Below are 17,690 nucleotides of genomic sequence, written 5' to 3' on the forward strand. Positions count from 1 at the left end.
ATTTCATTGTACTAGTTTAGCTATTTATTTTTTACTTTGTTGGGATAATGGAGACATGGACATGTACCTTGACCAACTCCAGCAGCAAGCTATCTTGAGTTGTAAAAATTTATCTATTTATTTTTAGGTTCAAGAATCAGAAGAACAATTCCATGCTGAGTTTATTAAGTGCTTATGGAATTATTAAACAACCATACCTTTGGATGTCACAAATTGACCATTGGAATTTGGAAGTAAAATAAAAAATAAATAAATAACTGTTTAGAAAAAGGGAAAATATCATCCAAACACAATTAATAGCTTAGTGGGCCTGTGCATTTAGTTTTTTGTTGGGCTTACATGAAAAGTTTAAGGCCCTATTGGTATAAAGATGCATACTGAGGCTCTTCCCTAAAAGGCTAAAGGACACTCATTACGCACTTTCAGATAGAGGCGGATCCAAGATTTTAGTTTAATGAGTTCAATCCTTTAAGAAATTTTAGCATTAAAGTCATTGTGTTTTTAAGGTTATGAGTTCATGTCCTCTATCTTTTGCAATTTTCTTAAATTTTTACTTGAATATATTTATTATGCTCCGCATTAACTCTTTCCGTCTGCCTAAACCATGGTCAATGGAGTTAATCGATATATGTAACGGTGTAATAAAAAAGGGTAAAGTAGTTACAATCCTTAACAGTAACAATACATAGGTTGAATTCAACTTATACAACAGCAACAAAAAATTGTAATCCCACAAGTGAGGTATGAGAAGAATGATGTATACGTAGCCTTACCCCTACCTTGTGCAGGTAGAGAGGTTGTTTCTAATAGACCCTCCACTCAAGTAAAGGATAATAAAATCACGTATGGAAAGGAAAAATACAGTAATGCAGAAGAATATGTTGGAGCATATAGGTATCAACCTATAACAATACAAATTTGTGAAAAATAGATAGAGAAGCTGAATCAAGAAAACTTGATCAACAAGCAGGAAGGATTTTCCAAATTTGTGCATGATCTCATCCTTCAGCAGCAAGCTTTATCAAGTGGTACATTATGCTTCTACTTTCACACCTGAAGCTGATATCATTTTGGATCTTCATCTGTTGCCTTTGAGCACGAAGCAATGCCAGTTTGCGCGTACGAGCCTTCCCAATTTTTCCCATCGAAACGTTTGATCTCAACATGAGTTAGCGTACCATGATCAACACACCTCAATGTAACAGCAATTCCATCTGGATTCGATCGTGGAATGTAAAATGAAGTTATGCCACAAACTTTGCAGAAGGTATGTTTAGCTGTGTGAGTCCCGAATGTATAGGTTGTGGTGAACTCTTTGGAGCCTCCGAGAAGTTCAAATCTCTCCGAGGGAACTATGAAGTGTGTGTTTTGTCTCATGAAGCAGTCAGAGCAGTTACAATCCCACGCAACTATGCTAGATGGTGCATAGACTCGCCATCTTACTCTTTTACAGTGACATCCACCAGTGTGTAGTACCAGCTGGGAATCCATTCTTCAAAATCGTCTATCTCCACAGTAATACTGCATCACACACAACATATATTAGTGTTTCATCTTGGAATGAAGATTCCCAGAACAATGTACTTATTTCATATTCTGCAAACAACAAATCTAAGGATTATCATACTAGCAGGCAAAGTGTAAGCTCTAGCATGTCTTGCCTTGGATATTGGACAACTTACAGAATGAATTAACATGTACAAACTGAAACAAAATGTTTGCACGAACAAATCTGTATATCACCAAACGTGTTTAACACGTTCTGTTTTCAGAGATTGTAAACTAATTCTATTGTGTAATTGAAATGTGAGATAACACATTTTATATGATTCAGAATGAAATAAATGATTTGCCACATTGTGTAATTGAAATGTATGAGAACACATTTTATTTATGATCAGAATGAAATAATTGAGACTCTTTCCAAATCATCGTCCGAAAGAATGGAATTATGTGCCTTTGACAGTCATTTCAATATAAATGGGATTTGATGCAACACCAGACGGTGTTTAACTCGCATATTCTGCTAAAGATAGGCAAAATGAACAGCAACAAAGAGTAAATCCATAGGATATTTCATCATCAGAGAAAAACAATGACATTTCAAGATCATAGACAGCCAATATACTTGGGCTTTTAGGATCTCGTCTATCCAAATTCAAGCGAATTATGAGCAGCTCCGATACTATGGCCATGGCAGCTAAACACACATCAGGGGCGTAAGTAACCTGGATCTCGCCTATATCTTCTTTATTTATGATGCACACACCTCGACTACTTCCATCGGATACCTACTACCTCCCACCAACACAGATACCAAATAACTCTGTCACCATGACTTAGGCAGGTGGAAAGATATCACCCCATGTTTATTTTTCAAGCCCATATCTTATTGCAATCTTTTACTGTCACACAATTTGTATGCATTTTTAGCATAATACAGAAATTCAGCAGGTCATAAAAACAACCTCTCTAAGGTCTGCGTATACTCTATGCTCCCCACACCTCACTTATGGGATTACACTGGCTATGTTGTTATTGTATTGTTTTACATATTTTTAGCTCGAACATGACCAAACACATAAAAAGTCCAACATGTTACAGCTCATTCTTGATCCTACTGGTATCACAAACTTTTTTCCCAAGCCAAATTTGCTTAATTGCCTGTAAACTTAGAGCAAAGGTACAACCTTTTCAACTGGTCAAGAGGAAAAAGAACTCTAACTTGGAAATCATAATCACATCTTTAAATTAGATACAAAACACAATTACAATGATATAATCAAAACAATTTAAGCAATATGATATTCAAGACAAATTTTCAAAAGAAGAAACACTAGTTTAAATCCGAGCTCAATAGTGTAGCCTAGTAGTCAATTAAACGAAGGATGAGGTCTCAAGTTCAAAATCCAATACAAGAAAAACACAGTAGGTGATTTCTTTCTGCCTACCCAAGTCTATGGGGGACAAAATTACCCCATTGGTACCCAGAATCAGTCTAGGTAACCATGAGCTGTACCGCATACTAGGTTTTCGTAAACCTACTTCCTCTATCCCAATTTATATGGCAAATTTTCTTTTTTTACTCCGTTCAAAAAAGAATATCACATTTTTTTTAATTAAAAACATATTAACTTAATAATTCTCTTTTTAGTTTAACGAAATAATTTATAATCATACAAATGAACGGATGTTTTACAAAGCAAATTTCAAAAATCTTTCGTTTCGTTCTTAAACTTTTATGTCAAGTTAAACTGTGTCACATAAATTGGTTCGGGAGCAGTATTAGATTGAATCATCAAACATAGAACTGAGAGAGCAAAGAAGAAATTGGAATTTTTTAAAATTTATTTTCAGAATCTTAAACCTCATAACAAAGCAAATCCAGTTGAATCAACAACTCATAGAAACTTGGTAATCAACTAAAAATAATAACTTTAAAAAGAGATGAGAAAGACAAATTAATTTAAATTTTTTACCTTCTGTTAAGTCAAAATTAAAACTACTTCAGTATAATTAAATCTTCAAATTCTGCAAAAAAGAAAAAAAAATATTATAAATCTTTGAAGTCTGCAAAAAAATATAAATTTCTCCTAAGGGAGAGGATCATCTGGGCCGGGCCTATATGAAGATTGACAGGCTTCTTAGACAATGGACCTGACATTAGTTTTAGAATTTGTAGAAAGCCCATTTTGTTGTTCAATATGTTGCGTTAAAAGAAGAATTAATCTAAATAGCTGTTCATCAGATCGTTTAAATTTAAAATAGGGCGATGAATATATGATATATGTATAGTTCTACATAGAATATGTGTATATCATAAATAATTTTAGTTAGACAATATAATCTCTGTTACAAAAATTCGCTAGTTTAAATGTGAATTTGTGTTATATCTTACAATATAATACTTTGATTGTTGGGTTTAAATGGCTTGAAGATACTCTTGATATGGTATCATATTAGCTATTTTAGATCAAACCCACACGATTTTCTCCAAAAGGCCTCTCACCATTAAGAATATTCAATACCTTATAATTAAGTATCTTTCTTCTCTTTTCTACTTTCTATGTGAGACTTTGTTCGCACACGCCCAACAATTTCTTCTTTGAACTTAGTTCCATATGATCCATCTCCATTCATGGGTTAATTTGAAGATTAATTGTGTGTTATTAACCATCATCAATCGAGTTTTTATTATCACTAACAACACTTACTTTTTTATGTGTGTATGCATTTTCAAAGTTCATAGACATGCAAAGACACTAAGTCAGGCTCCACGTCATCACTCTGTCATCTTCATACACTTGGCTCGCAGATTCATTAATGTCTCTAATTCTGTTTGGATTAGAACTTTACAAAGATAGTCTTAACATATTTATTTTTCTAGATGAAATGAATGTGGGAATTCCACTCATTATAAGTATATATTTTTTTTTATTTTTTCTTTTATGTGTATATATCTATAGTTCAAATAAAAAATAATAAATTTAACTGAACTCACAAAATCCTAAATTCACTTTTTCAACCTCTCATGATTCTTATGTCTTTCTTTAGATAAGAGTAAATCAACTTTATGGTTGGCTTAATCATTTCCTTTACTCAAGGACCACATTAAAACAACTTCTATATTGGAAAAACAAACATCAAATGATGAACTTGAAGCTACTTCAGTCATATCAAATGTCAACTGGCTTGGTGAAATTGGATAGATCAAAACACTTTAAAATAATTTGCTAGCAATTTTATAATATTTTATATCCAGCTTCCCAACTTTTGAAATCCAAATTTATTCAAATTTTACGTACGTATGTATAATATTAGTGTTTTAATATTTTAAACTTTGTATTTAGTCAAATATCACACGGAGCTTTCAGTGACATCATTTGTATTGTGTCTCAATCATAATAATTGATATACGTGTGTAACCCCTATATATTATCCAACTTATAAATACAATTAAATTATTTAAAAATCAGTCAAAATCTTCAACTTCTTTCTTCCCACGGGCCCCTTTTTATCTATCTTAAAGTAGAGGATAAGCTTTGAAAAAATGATGTATGATTATATGAGAATAGACTGATAATAATTTATCAAAATATATGTGCAACGCTCTAGTTCAACTGTTAAGATATTGTTCGTTTTGAGCCTAGACTCGCATGAATTTGTCTTCTGTTCTTAATCCAGCGCTTTAACTGTTAATTTTAAACTTATTCTTATATTTTCGTTCATTTAGATATGAAATTCGTTCAAGATATAATGTACACCCCTTTTTCCGAGGCTTGCCGGCATCCCAATCATATGATAACGTGGGCCAAAATGCAAACATTAGTATAGTAGTATGGGCATGTATTTAGTGTAATTTATTGGTAAATTTGGACTATCTCTGCTATAATGATTGATATTGATGGAAAATACTTACATTCTTTGATTCTACAAAATTAAAAATTAATGGCTAGTAGTAGAATTGATAGGTCTGATATACATATATACAGTTGCATTATATTATTGGAAATGAGTCTTCTCAATATTGTTCATGTGGTATATTTATGAGTTTTAAGTTTTATACATCGATAATGTTACTTTATAACTTTTATAACATCATATTAGTTGCGCGCCTACTATAGAAAGTGATTCTTAATTTATAATATATCATCGGTTAAATTGTAATAATATAAAAATTTCTAACACTACCAACGTAAATAATGACTAAAATTCTATATTTATTTGTGAATCTCTATTATTTAAAAAATAGAAATTAGCGACAAATAAACTTTATAGCTAAATAACAAAATTTATTGCTAAATCAATTTAACGACGAATTATCACAAAATTTTGCTAGCTACGAGCAATTTAGTGACGAATTAGTGACAAAATTTATAGCTAATTTCATTTTTTTGTTTGTAGTGCTAATTCATTTATTTTTTAATATTTGCCTCTTCCCGAGTGATGGAAAAGGTTAGGTTAATCGAAAAATAATTATTAATCTCTTTATTATAAGATTAAGAGATTAAGATAAGAAGCGATACTGAAATTTATTTAGAGTCCATGTTCAGATAACAGGTGATACATCGTTGAAGTAACCCATACCATAGGATCAAGAAAAACTCAAACCATAAATTGAATAGAAATATATAGCTCTGAGATGTAGAACAAAAATTCATTTATTTGCAATAAATATTCGAGGTATTTATTTAAGATTTACTTGAACTATTACTCAACAAAAAATAAGCGCTTTAGTTTCAACTCATCTAATATTCTTCATATGCAAAATAATGGAGATAGAAAAACAGAAAAAAAAATTGTCAATTCGCTGTGAGGACATTTTTTTCCTGTTTTTTTAATCCTGTTAGTATGCAATAAAAACAAAATATTTACATAATCTGATATAAAATATTTTAAAAAAAATTAGAAGAATATATATTACATTATAATCCAAGACAAAAATACTACTACTTTTTAGTCACAATAGGTTAGGAAGTTGTACGTTCCCTTTAGACCTTATAGGGTCGGTCCCTACCAAATATTGACAAAAAGAATTATAATAAAACATTGATTTATCTAAATCTTAAAAATAATTTAATTTTTTTTCATTTGTATTGTAGGGAGAAAGTTAGACAACACCACAAACATTCTGCAAACAGTTGTTTAAAGGAGAATCATATTAGATTACATTTATTTTATTACCCTTAAACCTTTTTATAATAGTCATTTGTCCGAATATTTTTTTAATTATTGTAATAAAACATAACATAAAAAGTCGCTAATTTCAAAAAAAAAAAATTGTTATAATAAAATACTGTTATAAAAGCTGATTATTATAAAGAAATCTGACATTTATACTATATTCTAGATTGTTGTCAGTTGACATGCAAAATAATCCAAGATTCCATTGTTAAAATAATAAATGATGTTTTTCATTTGCTAGATAGATTAACCATATGGAGCCAAAATCAGCAAAATAAATATTGATGGAGAATTAAACAAGTGATGAAATGTTTTTGCTGTTTCAATGAATCACTTAGTAAATATAAATAATGACATCCAAAAAGGAAAAAAACGGAGCAATTTTAAATAATATATTGATCAAATTGAAAACAAATTAGAACTGTGCTAGATTGTTTTCTTCTTAGGGAGAAAATTGACTATAAAAATTACAATGTTGAAGTAAATATCTCTCCGTCTTTAATTATGTTTTAAGTTCGAAATCTTCGATTTTTATATAATTCCTTTGAGGACAAATATTAATTATCAACATGTATTTTGGACACCAAATTGATAACTTATTTTCATCAAAACCATAGGAATTGTACCAAGGGTTGTAGGATTTTATAGTCCCTTCAGGTTTTTCTTGAGGTTAAATATGTCCTTGAGGTTATTAGTCGTTGGGGTTAAATTTGTTTTTTGTTAATGTCACTATCTGTCTTTGGAAAAATTTCCACAAATTTCTCTACATCTGTCCAAAGACAATTAATAAAGAAGTTGAAATTAACAAGAAAAAGTTCAATGGTTTTTATTACTAACCTCTAAATTAATGATTAATGTGACATCTCATCCTCTTCATATCATAGGAGGATTGTGAAATCACAAACTTCTTTTTTTCAAACTCATTATTCATTAATAGAAAACTCGTGAATCACTTTTTTTTTTCTTTTTGGTGACATAAATCCGTGAACATTAATATTAATTATCTGGTATTCGATATTCACTCATCAAATTAATTAAGAAGTGCATTATATATGGCCGATTGAAGGGAGAAGTGCTCTCTTATGGGTTTCTTAGTGAATGACTATCTATTTATTTTTTCTTTCAATTTATGGACCTTTAGACTGAAATATAAAGAGATATTCTAAACAAATTGAAAATTTTATGAGAAAATATCAATTAGACTACGGTTTAAAAGTTTATAAATTATTAAAAATATAAATAAAGTCAAGTCTAATATTCTTTCTATAAGATAGAACAATATTCGAATTTGTATTATCCGGAATGGTAAAACAATAATTATTTTCCACCTTGTAAGATCATGATTAATTAAGCAAGACAAATTGGACATCACTATTATTAGCTAAGACAAAATTTCGGATAGAGATGTGAATTAATTAACATCAATCAATTGTCTATCTAAATCAACTTAAATGTAATAATAATATTTAGCTTATAGAAATCGAGTAAGAGTGGAATTCTCGAGGGAAAGTAATTTGTTTATCCTGAAAAAAGAAATCATTCATAATTATTTTGGTATAATCATCAAATATTCGAAATTTACTAATCTGATTATTTTATATTTGCACTAAATAAAGTTCATTAAGGAGTAAACCGCTTTTTACCACGAGTTTTCCTATTTTTAAAGCTTAAACAAAAAAAAACATCTATTAAATGATAAAAAAAAATCACATTCATCTTATTACATTTGATCGATTGAAAAAAAAAACATTAAAAAGCATGGAGGTCTTCAATTGGATTTGACAAAAGGATAAGAATCTAGCCTTACTATATTTTCACACATATAGCCCTATAGGGATGATATGTGGACACATATAATTGCAAGGATTTGGAAGAAAAAAACATTTTTTTGTTCTTTTTAATATTATGTTTATCGTAAAATATATTAACTTAACAAAATAAAAAGGAGAAAGTAAAAGAAAAAAAAGCAAAACAGAAGAAAGGAAGTTTTATATCTATCTATATTAATTTACATTGTAAAACAAGTCAATTTATAGAAAATGAAAAGGAGAAAAACGTTGGAGGGCAATGGAGGGTGGAAAGAAAAGAGAAAAACAAGTTGAAGAAAAGTTAGTGGAACATCTACTTCTCCCTAATAATTTTTGTTTCATAAGATTTTCTTTAAACAACCAAACAAATTCTTTTTTCTTTAACTTTCAATTAACGATGATGAACTCTCTAGTTAAACAATAAAAATTTATTGCTAATCCTATTAAATGATGAACTATCAAAATATTTGATAAGCTACAAGGCTATTTAGCAGCATATTAACAACGAAACTCATAGATAATTTTAGTATTCTTTTTGTAGTGAGTGATCGTTACTCGTTTTAGGACCGACTAATTTGTTTTTGCATTGGAAGTTGAAACATTGAGGGTAAAGTGATATTATCTATCAAAAGCGTCTCAATTTCTGAAATTTATTTTTAAAACGTCTAATTAAAAATAAAAATATACTTACTGACCAGAAATTCTATTTCAAAAATAAGAACTAAACAAAAACAAAGGAAAAAGTTTGAAGCTTTTTAAACAAGGTTCTACACAAAAAAACACTCAAAGAATATTTAAATTTTGGGCAAAAATGTGGATGAATTTTATTGTGCCATATGGCTAAAACTTGCCCATAATTCAAAAGCTTGACAGTTACTTCAATTTATGGCTATTTTATGCTACGTGTGAGAAATTAAACGATTCGATAAACCTTTTCACTTAAATCGAGTGAAAATGATTTATAAAAAACATGTGATTTTGATAGTGAATTGAATTTGTACCAATACTTTTTCTCCTTCTCATCCATTTCATCATTAATTATTATAATAAAATATGAAATTAAAAAAACAGTGAAATATACAAAACATCTCATATTAACAAAATACGAGGAAGAATCATATTTTAAAGAATGTGATGTAGATAATCTATGTATATACTTTAATATAAATATTAGTGATTATTTTTTATAACTTGAACTTATGACTTATAGACCACATGAATACGTGTCAATAATATAAAATAATAATATTAAATAAATGTTCTTCTTTTTATACAAAAGTGTCAAGAATACATAATTTCAACTTATAATATATTCATAAATAGAAATTGTATTTATAAAATGTAATTTTTTAATAAAAAAATATATTATCATAAAAACAATAATTAATTAAAATTATGAATGTTATTATAAATATATTTTAAAAATGAGAAAAGACATAAATTTCCCTTTGAAGTTGTTTGTGATAGTCAACTATGCGACATGATTTAGATTAATTCAGTCAATGAATTTCAAATATAAAAAAAGAAATCGTACTTCACAAAATTAAAAAAGAAAATTAGTCTAATTTTATATATACATTATTTGTGATAGTCAAAAATTACACTATCAAATCATCGATCTAAAAGATAATTATAGTTTTTATATACTCATATTCATTGATTTGTTGTCCAATTTATAAATTGTACTTGTTAAAAATAGTTGGGATGATATCATATATAGGACAAAATTCAATGAAGTGAAATTATTGCTAATTGTCATTTTCATCCATATAGTATAAGATTCAGCTACAAGTTTAATTTATGTTATTATTTTCGAAATGATTTCAATCTAGCTAGCTAGCACAATCTCTTAATATTTTACAACTTCCATTTTACGTTTTCTCATGCAACAAACTTTTTTTTTAATGATTTTTTTAAAGAAAACGAGTATATTTACAATATTTGTCAATTATACATAAAGAATATCTAACCTAGTTCTTCGATTATCTTTCTTGACTTTTGAGTCCTCTGACACTTTTTTCCTTCTTTTTTTCTTTTGTAAAAATAATTAAGTTATTTGATTAATTATATAAGCTTCTTTACAACTTGCCTTGACGAAGGTGAATTGGATCGGGGAAAGTGATTATCAAGTTATGATTGATATATGACGGTTTAATTATAAGTCTTGAATTTGAATTTTTAAAAATAAAAAAAAATATGATGAATGTGTTGGTTTGCAGATGGATTCTATAATATACAAGTTCTAATTTAGTCGATCAGGCTCAATATTAATATAGGAAAAAAATAATAGTTATGATTGATGTATATACCAAAAAACCTAGCTATTGAGAGTGGACCATGTGGCAATCTTTCATATATTTTTTTTCCAAAGTATTTTTACATAATTATACATGGCTATGAAATTTAGTGCCAAATTATGTGCATGAACCTATTAATTTTTAAACTATATGATTAGCCATAATTGGGTCCCACTAACAGTATATCATTAGTCAAGAAAAAGAAATATGAACAGAAAATGAGTGGTAATAGAAGAAGAGTCTTTATATGTTCTAGACCACCTAATAATTTTTTGAAGCATTAATTTCCACTATAACTTACTTTTATTTTTCTTAATACAAAAGGAATCTTTTCAAAAAATTTAAAATAAAAGATAGTCAAAAGACCAATGTTTGAAAGAAATAATAGCCTATTTTTTTCTTGAATTAATCAATGGAAATTTTTTAATATTTGTGGTTATAAAGATGCCAATTCTTAATAAATTAGGTGAATTAACTAAGAAGGGATAATTAAGAAATAAACTAGACCATAGACTGTTCCTATTACTAATAAATAGCTAAATAATTTTTTAAAAGACAATTAGTGGAGGGAAAAAGAGAATACAAAAGGAAAAGGTGGAGCTAAAACAATCACAAAAAATTAGAAAAGAAAGAACGAATAAAGAAAAGAGGCAAAAGAAAATAACACCTTTTGGCCCCTCAATTATGATAAATTTTAATTACTAAACTTAATTATGAATTTCATCGCTAATTTGTTCAAAGCTAATAATATTTTTTTATCGCTAAATAGGATTAGCAATAAAATTTATAATTTATCTATAGAATTTGTTCGTCGCTAATTCTTATTTTTTAGTAGCGTTCATATGCAAATAAAAAATATACATTTCAAGTGATTGATGATTAAATATGCTTATAAATCAGATATCACAAAGAGTAAAATTAAAGTTCCTAAATAATTAAGGTACCAAAAATGTTATTTACCATATATAATTAATAAGAAATTGTGGAGGAGAAATATTTTCCCTCTATAATAGGGAAATGATATTGGAGAAAATAAAGTAATAAATAAAGAAGATAGTGAATGGAAAGAAAACAATAGCTAGATGACAAGTTGCTTGCCAAATAGCAACCAATTAAATTAAAACATGGTTCTTGTGCTTAGAAAATGACTTTATTCCATAAAGCTAATTACTCAAATTTCCAATTTTGTCTCCTAAATTGATAATCACTTTAAATTATTTTGTCTATTTTCTTATTTTATATAGTCCAAGTTCATCCACTTGTACTTGTTTTGGATGTTAATAATTAACTCATATTTTACATAGTTCAAATTCAAAGGAAGAAAAAAATATATATTAGGTGATCATTTTTTTTTCTATTTATCTAACCCTTATCAAATTAAATAATTTATACTGATTGAAAATAATTGATACGCACTAAAATAGTCGAGATTTGGGACCAAAAGCGGTTAGCGGTGACCATTGAAAAAGTTTCTTCGGCTTGAGTTGAATTAAAAGCACGGAATGTATTTGCATCATCACGTTTTCAAAGAAAGTATTTTCTACGGTGACATCATGAATGGCGCATATCAAAGCAACGCCCAATACATCGACAATTCTCATCATATGAAAGGGGTTTAAGGTCTAATTATGAAACTCTTGAAAAAATAAGATGAATCGAAATATAGTTGCTATACTTAAACTAGGTGCAAAAAAACTAATTAAATTAACCTGATGGATAAATCAGAAATACAGAAACAAAAACAACAATTTGACCAGCTTTAGCATTTGTTGAGTTGAAAATCCAAATACCACAATTATTCAAAAAACTATTGTATACAAGGGGAAAAAAAGAAAAAAACTAGTAGTGGCTCAACTACAATTTAATATACTCCACAAGTTGGTAACTTTTATCATTACAAACCGCTCTTTTTTAATTTTAATTTTTATTAACTCATAATAGTATTATCTTTTCCTTTTCTTTTCCCCCTTATTTTCCTCTTTCCCATTCCCTTTCCTTTTCCTCCTAACAAAAAAACCATATAAATAGCCAAACATCCATTCCACTCTCAACTCAAAAAATCTCTCACAACCCCAACCCCACCCACCCTAAAAATCTTAAATTTTCTCTTCACCATGGGAACTTACAAAGCTTTCTTGATTTTCTTCCTAAATTTTCTTCATCTATCAATAGGCAAAAAAATCCAAGAAAACAATATCATTTCACTTTCTTTCCCTCTTACAACAACCCCTTTATCTCAAAATTCTACTTTGAAATCAAATTATTTATTATCATCTAAAGCTATGACAAAAATCCCATCTTTGAACTACAAATCAAATTTTAAATATTCTATGGCTCTTATTGTTACACTTCCCATAGGGACACCCCCACAGGATCAACAAATGGTTTTAGATACTGGTAGTCAACTTTCTTGGATTCAATGTAACAAAAAATTACCTAAAAAAAGTACACCTCCAACAACGTTTGATCCTTCTTTATCGTCTTCTTTTTCTGTTTTACCTTGTAACCACCCTTTATGTAAACCACGAATTCCCGATTTTACCCTCCCAACATCGTGTGACCAAAATCGTCTTTGTCATTACTCTTACTTCTATGCTGATGGTACTTTAGCTGAGGGTAATCTTGTACGAGAAAAAATTACGTTCTCGAATTCCCAAACTACCCCTCCATTGATCCTAGGTTGCGCGACCGAGTCCCGCGATGCGGAGGGTATTTTGGGAATGAATCTTGGGAGGTACTCATTTGTGTCACAAGCTAAGGTGCAAAAATTCTCTTATTGTGTGCCAAGAAAGCAAGGTAAAATAATGCCAAGTGGAACATTTTACCTAGGTCAAAATCCCAATTCACATATGTTTCAATATATAAATCTTTTGACTTTTCCTCAAAGTCAACGCATGCCTAATATGGACCCCTTGGCTTACACTATTGGCATGGTGGGGATAAAATTTGGAGGGAAAAGATTGAATATCTCTGAAAGGGTTTTTCGTCCGGACGCTGGTGGTTCAGGTCAGACGATGATTGATTCGGGCACTCAATACACTTTCCTGGTTGAGGAGGCCTATAATAAAGTCCGGGACGAAATTGTTAGGTTAGTAGGTCCGAAATTGAAGAAGGGGTATGTTTATGGTGAATCGCTCGATATGTGCTTCGATGCTATAAATTATATACAAGCTGGTCAATCGATAGGTGATATGACGTTAGAATTTGAAAATGGAGTTGAAATCTTGATCAATAAAGAGAATATGTTGGATGATGTAGGTAGAGGAGTTCATTGTGTGGGGATTGGAAGATCACAATCACTTGGAATTGCAAGTAATATTATTGGTAATTTTCATCAACAAAATTTGTGGGTTGAATTTGATTTGAGTAATAGAAGAGTTGGTTTTGCGAAAGTAGAGTGTAAGTAAGGTACTAGACTAGTGTTAGTGATTAGTAGTTGTCACATATTATTGGTGCTTTCTTTGAGCACATATTTTAATTGAGACTTTTTTAAATAAAAAATTGTATATGTTATTCTAGAGGAGTTGTTGGGGGCTTGTGTTTTATCATGTAAATAAAATATTTTCTTTAATCTAATAGAAAATTACATAAAATATGGATGTACACTATGTATATGTAATGAGTTGGTTTTAGTTTACGTCATCAGATTTTGTTATTCTATTCTTGTAATTAGGGATGTACAGGGCAAATCGATAAACCGCACCAAATCGACAAACCGCACCAAACCGGAAAAAAAACCCGACTAGTGGTTTGGTTTGACTTGGTTTGACTTGGTTTGGTGTTTGGAAAAAAAATCCGACCATTATAGGGTTGGTTTGGTTTTAACTAAAAAAAATCAAATCGAACCCAAACCAACCCAATTATAGATATACTACTTTTAAATTATGTTATACATAAAAATATTTATTAAAATGTAATTTATAAATATTTTTTAAAATTTTTTCATATTTTTTGTTTTCTTTCTTACATTTAGATTTGAATTTGAGAAGCTCATTTAAATAATATACAAAAAAACTCATCTTATAAAGTTATATTATAAAGTTAAAACTTCAAACAGTGTTCTGTCTCCATCTTATATGTTGATATTTTGTACTAGAACTCTTTTTAAGAAGTATTGTTCTGTGCTTTTTATTAGATACTATGAAAAACCCGAAAAATCCAAAAAAAAACGAAAAACCCGAAAAACCTGAAAAAACCCGAAAAATCCGAGAAAAATTGATATCGAAAAACTCGACTTTTATTGGTTTGGTTTGGTTTATAGATTTAATAACCCGACACAAATGGTTTGGTTTGGTTTGTAAAAAATTCGAACCAACCCGATCTATGTACACCCCTACTTGTAATAGATAGTGTTCTTTCCACTTTACTTAGTATTCGAGAGAAAAGTCGATTCGAACCAATAAATCAAGTCAAATGTGATTTAATAAACCGAAAATTGGTTCGGTTTGGTTTTAGATTTTTAAAAATCAATAATATTTGGTTTGGTTTGATTTTACCCATAAAGAAAATTGAACTAAACTGAACTGAACCGATAAATATGTACATATTTAAAATATTATAGATGTTTATTAAACTTTATCTATTTTTTAACTTCTTCATAATTTAGGACCATTCCAAGAAAAAAGTCTAGCTCATGTTCCCCAAGCTCATTTACGTTTAAAGTAAAATAAAAAACTCTTACTGAATAGTTAGTATAAATATTTTTTCCCTCGTTAGATTATTATTGGAACCATATTTGCTTCTCTCTTATAGCTCTAGCTTGGACTTTAGATGGTAACTTATTTAGCTTATATATTTTTCCTCTATCCTCACTATCTCTGAACGAGTTCCGATATCTTTGAAGATTAATGACAGTTGTTTTGAAATTCTATTGATTTGCAATATGAAGATAGTAAATAAGTTTGTCAATTTTTTTTGCATTATAAAATATATTATTTCAACCCGTAAAAAAAGAATCAAATCGATAAAACCGACAAAATCGATAAAACCGAAATCGATAGAATTTATACTATAATGATTTGGTTTGGTTTGAATATTAAAAAAAACCTGCCTTAATTGGTTTGGTTTAGTTTTAGCCAAAAACCGAGTCAAACCGGACCATGAACACCCCTACTTTTACGTATAGTGTTTATTAACTATTTTATCAGAATATTATTTTTCACTAGCATAAGTTTCATAATAATTCTGTCCATCAAAATAGGTTAATATGAGAAAAAATTATCAGATTTGCATTAATTTTTATCTCATTTTATTGATCACTAAATCATATCCTTTGGTGCTAATTGTCCTTTCTATTTTACTATTCACCCACATCACCAATTGGGAGGACACAACTCTCTTGTTTTTGTTAATGCGAATCACAAAATTATTTTAAATTAACACTATGACAGTAATGGCGGAATCAAGAATTTTATGAAGGAGGTTCAACATTTTATTATCTAAAATCAGAAAAAAAAATGTGTTTATTCAGATTCAAATCCGCGAGCTAAGATAAGCTAAAGCAAAATATTGAACCCTCTTTACCACTGAGCTAGTCCCTTGACTTATGCTCAGGGGGTTCAATGTTAAATATATACTCATAAATTAAAAAATTTATCTTATATATATAATGTAATTTGTTAACGAAGGAATTCGAATGAACCCTGAACACCCCTCTCCTGCATGACACAAGTTACACAATTAAACTTTAATTGGAGCTGTGGTCTATATAGTGCTAGTCATTTTTTGTGATTGTGACGAGACAAGAACATAGTGTTTTTTTTTTAGTTTCCATCCTCCTATACTTAATTAGGATTCAATTAAATCTGAATTTGCATCAAAAAATTTCATATTGAGAATAAAGAATATGTTTTATGATAAAAGCGATTTTGTATTTAAATAAACTCGAATTTTAGACTTCTAATTAAAAATATAAAAAAATATGTATTCGTTATATCACAATCCTTATTGATTAGTCTGTACATTTTTACCAATTGCCATAGATATGTATGAAAATATTAACCTAAAAGGACAAGCAAATATAATTACACACTGGAGAAAATATTGTACATGTGTCCTGGTCCATTAATTAATTTGCCGTGGTCGGTCACGTAAAGATTTAATTTTTGAACAAGACTTTAGTGGATATTCGTACTAACCACGGACTCCAAAAATTTTACACTATAGTTTATGGGTAGCAAAAAAATAAATAAATAAAGACAATTGGTCAAAGTTGCAAAATATAAGGACTATTGCTCCTCCTTTAATCAGAGATTTTGGGTTCGAATTTTAAATATGAAAAGTTTTTTGTTAGAGAGCGTTCCTCTTCGAATAAGGTCCTACCCTATGTGAATTCAGATTAGTCGAATTTCAATGGGGGTATCGAATATCGGATGGAAAAAAAAAGGTGATATGGACACTTCTTTTTATAATATGGTGATGCTTGAATCGATTTACGTGTACCTCAATTATTTTGTCGGATATCTATTATCTTTTACTAGTAATGAAAAATCCAAAATTTTCACTAAAGAAATTCGAAACATAAAAAAGTAAACACGTGAAGAAGTTGAGGTAATTCAACATCTATTACACCTACATAATAATAATTTTGATATTATATATACAACATAATTTTTCAACAAATGAAATTCCGATGAACCTATTGCACTCCTAGCTCTAATCTTTCAATCAACGTAGATAATGAATAATTATGTTCATCAAAACTTAATTAGCTGATTCTTTTGGATCCACATAATCCCGACACTTTCATGATTAAGAAAGTTCAAGATGTTAATTAAAGTCATTTAAATTAATCCCCCTTTCCTTTTATATATAAAGAAAACATTTACACAAGTCTAATTGTACTTTAGTCATTATGTCTCTAATAGTTAATTAGCGTCTAATTGCATTTAACCACGTTTAG

General features: G+C 29.1%; 2 protein-coding genes across 2 annotated transcripts; one reads left to right on the forward strand and one right to left on the reverse strand.

Annotated features, from left to right (window-relative positions):
* Window positions 1-846: 846 nt before the first annotated feature.
* LOC129885896 (uncharacterized) lies at window positions 847-3,605 on the reverse strand. Its single transcript, XM_055960371.1, has 2 exons — window positions 3,480-3,605; window positions 847-1,521 (listed from the first exon to the last, which is right to left on the reverse strand). The coding sequence occupies exon 2, from the start codon at window positions 1,489-1,491 to the stop codon at window positions 1,066-1,068; it is 426 nt and encodes a 141-aa protein (XP_055816346.1). The 5' UTR covers window positions 1,492-1,521; window positions 3,480-3,605; the 3' UTR covers window positions 847-1,065.
* A 9,229-nt stretch (window positions 3,606-12,834) lies between these two features.
* Window positions 12,835-14,426, forward strand: LOC129896684 (aspartic proteinase PCS1-like). The gene has a single exon (XM_055972623.1). It carries the CDS (start codon window positions 12,904-12,906, stop codon window positions 14,194-14,196), a length of 1,293 nt encoding a protein of 430 aa, XP_055828598.1. The 5' UTR covers window positions 12,835-12,903; the 3' UTR covers window positions 14,197-14,426.
* The last annotated feature ends 3,264 nt before the right edge of the window (window positions 14,427-17,690 follow it).

The sequence above is a fragment of the Solanum dulcamara genome, chromosome 1 (genome assembly GCF_947179165.1).
Source record: "Solanum dulcamara chromosome 1, daSolDulc1.2, whole genome shotgun sequence".
In the NCBI taxonomy this organism is placed as follows: domain Eukaryota; kingdom Viridiplantae; phylum Streptophyta; class Magnoliopsida; order Solanales; family Solanaceae; genus Solanum; species Solanum dulcamara.

Bases quoted from the DNA above. Each gene is read 5' to 3' on its own strand.
- LOC129885896 (XM_055960371.1), bottom strand. From the start codon at position 1,491: ATGGATTCCCAGCTGGTACTACACACTGGTGGATGTCACTGTAAAAGA.
- LOC129896684 (XM_055972623.1), top strand. From the start codon at position 12,904: ATGGGAACTTACAAAGCTTTCTTGATTTTCTTCCTAAATTTTCTTCAT.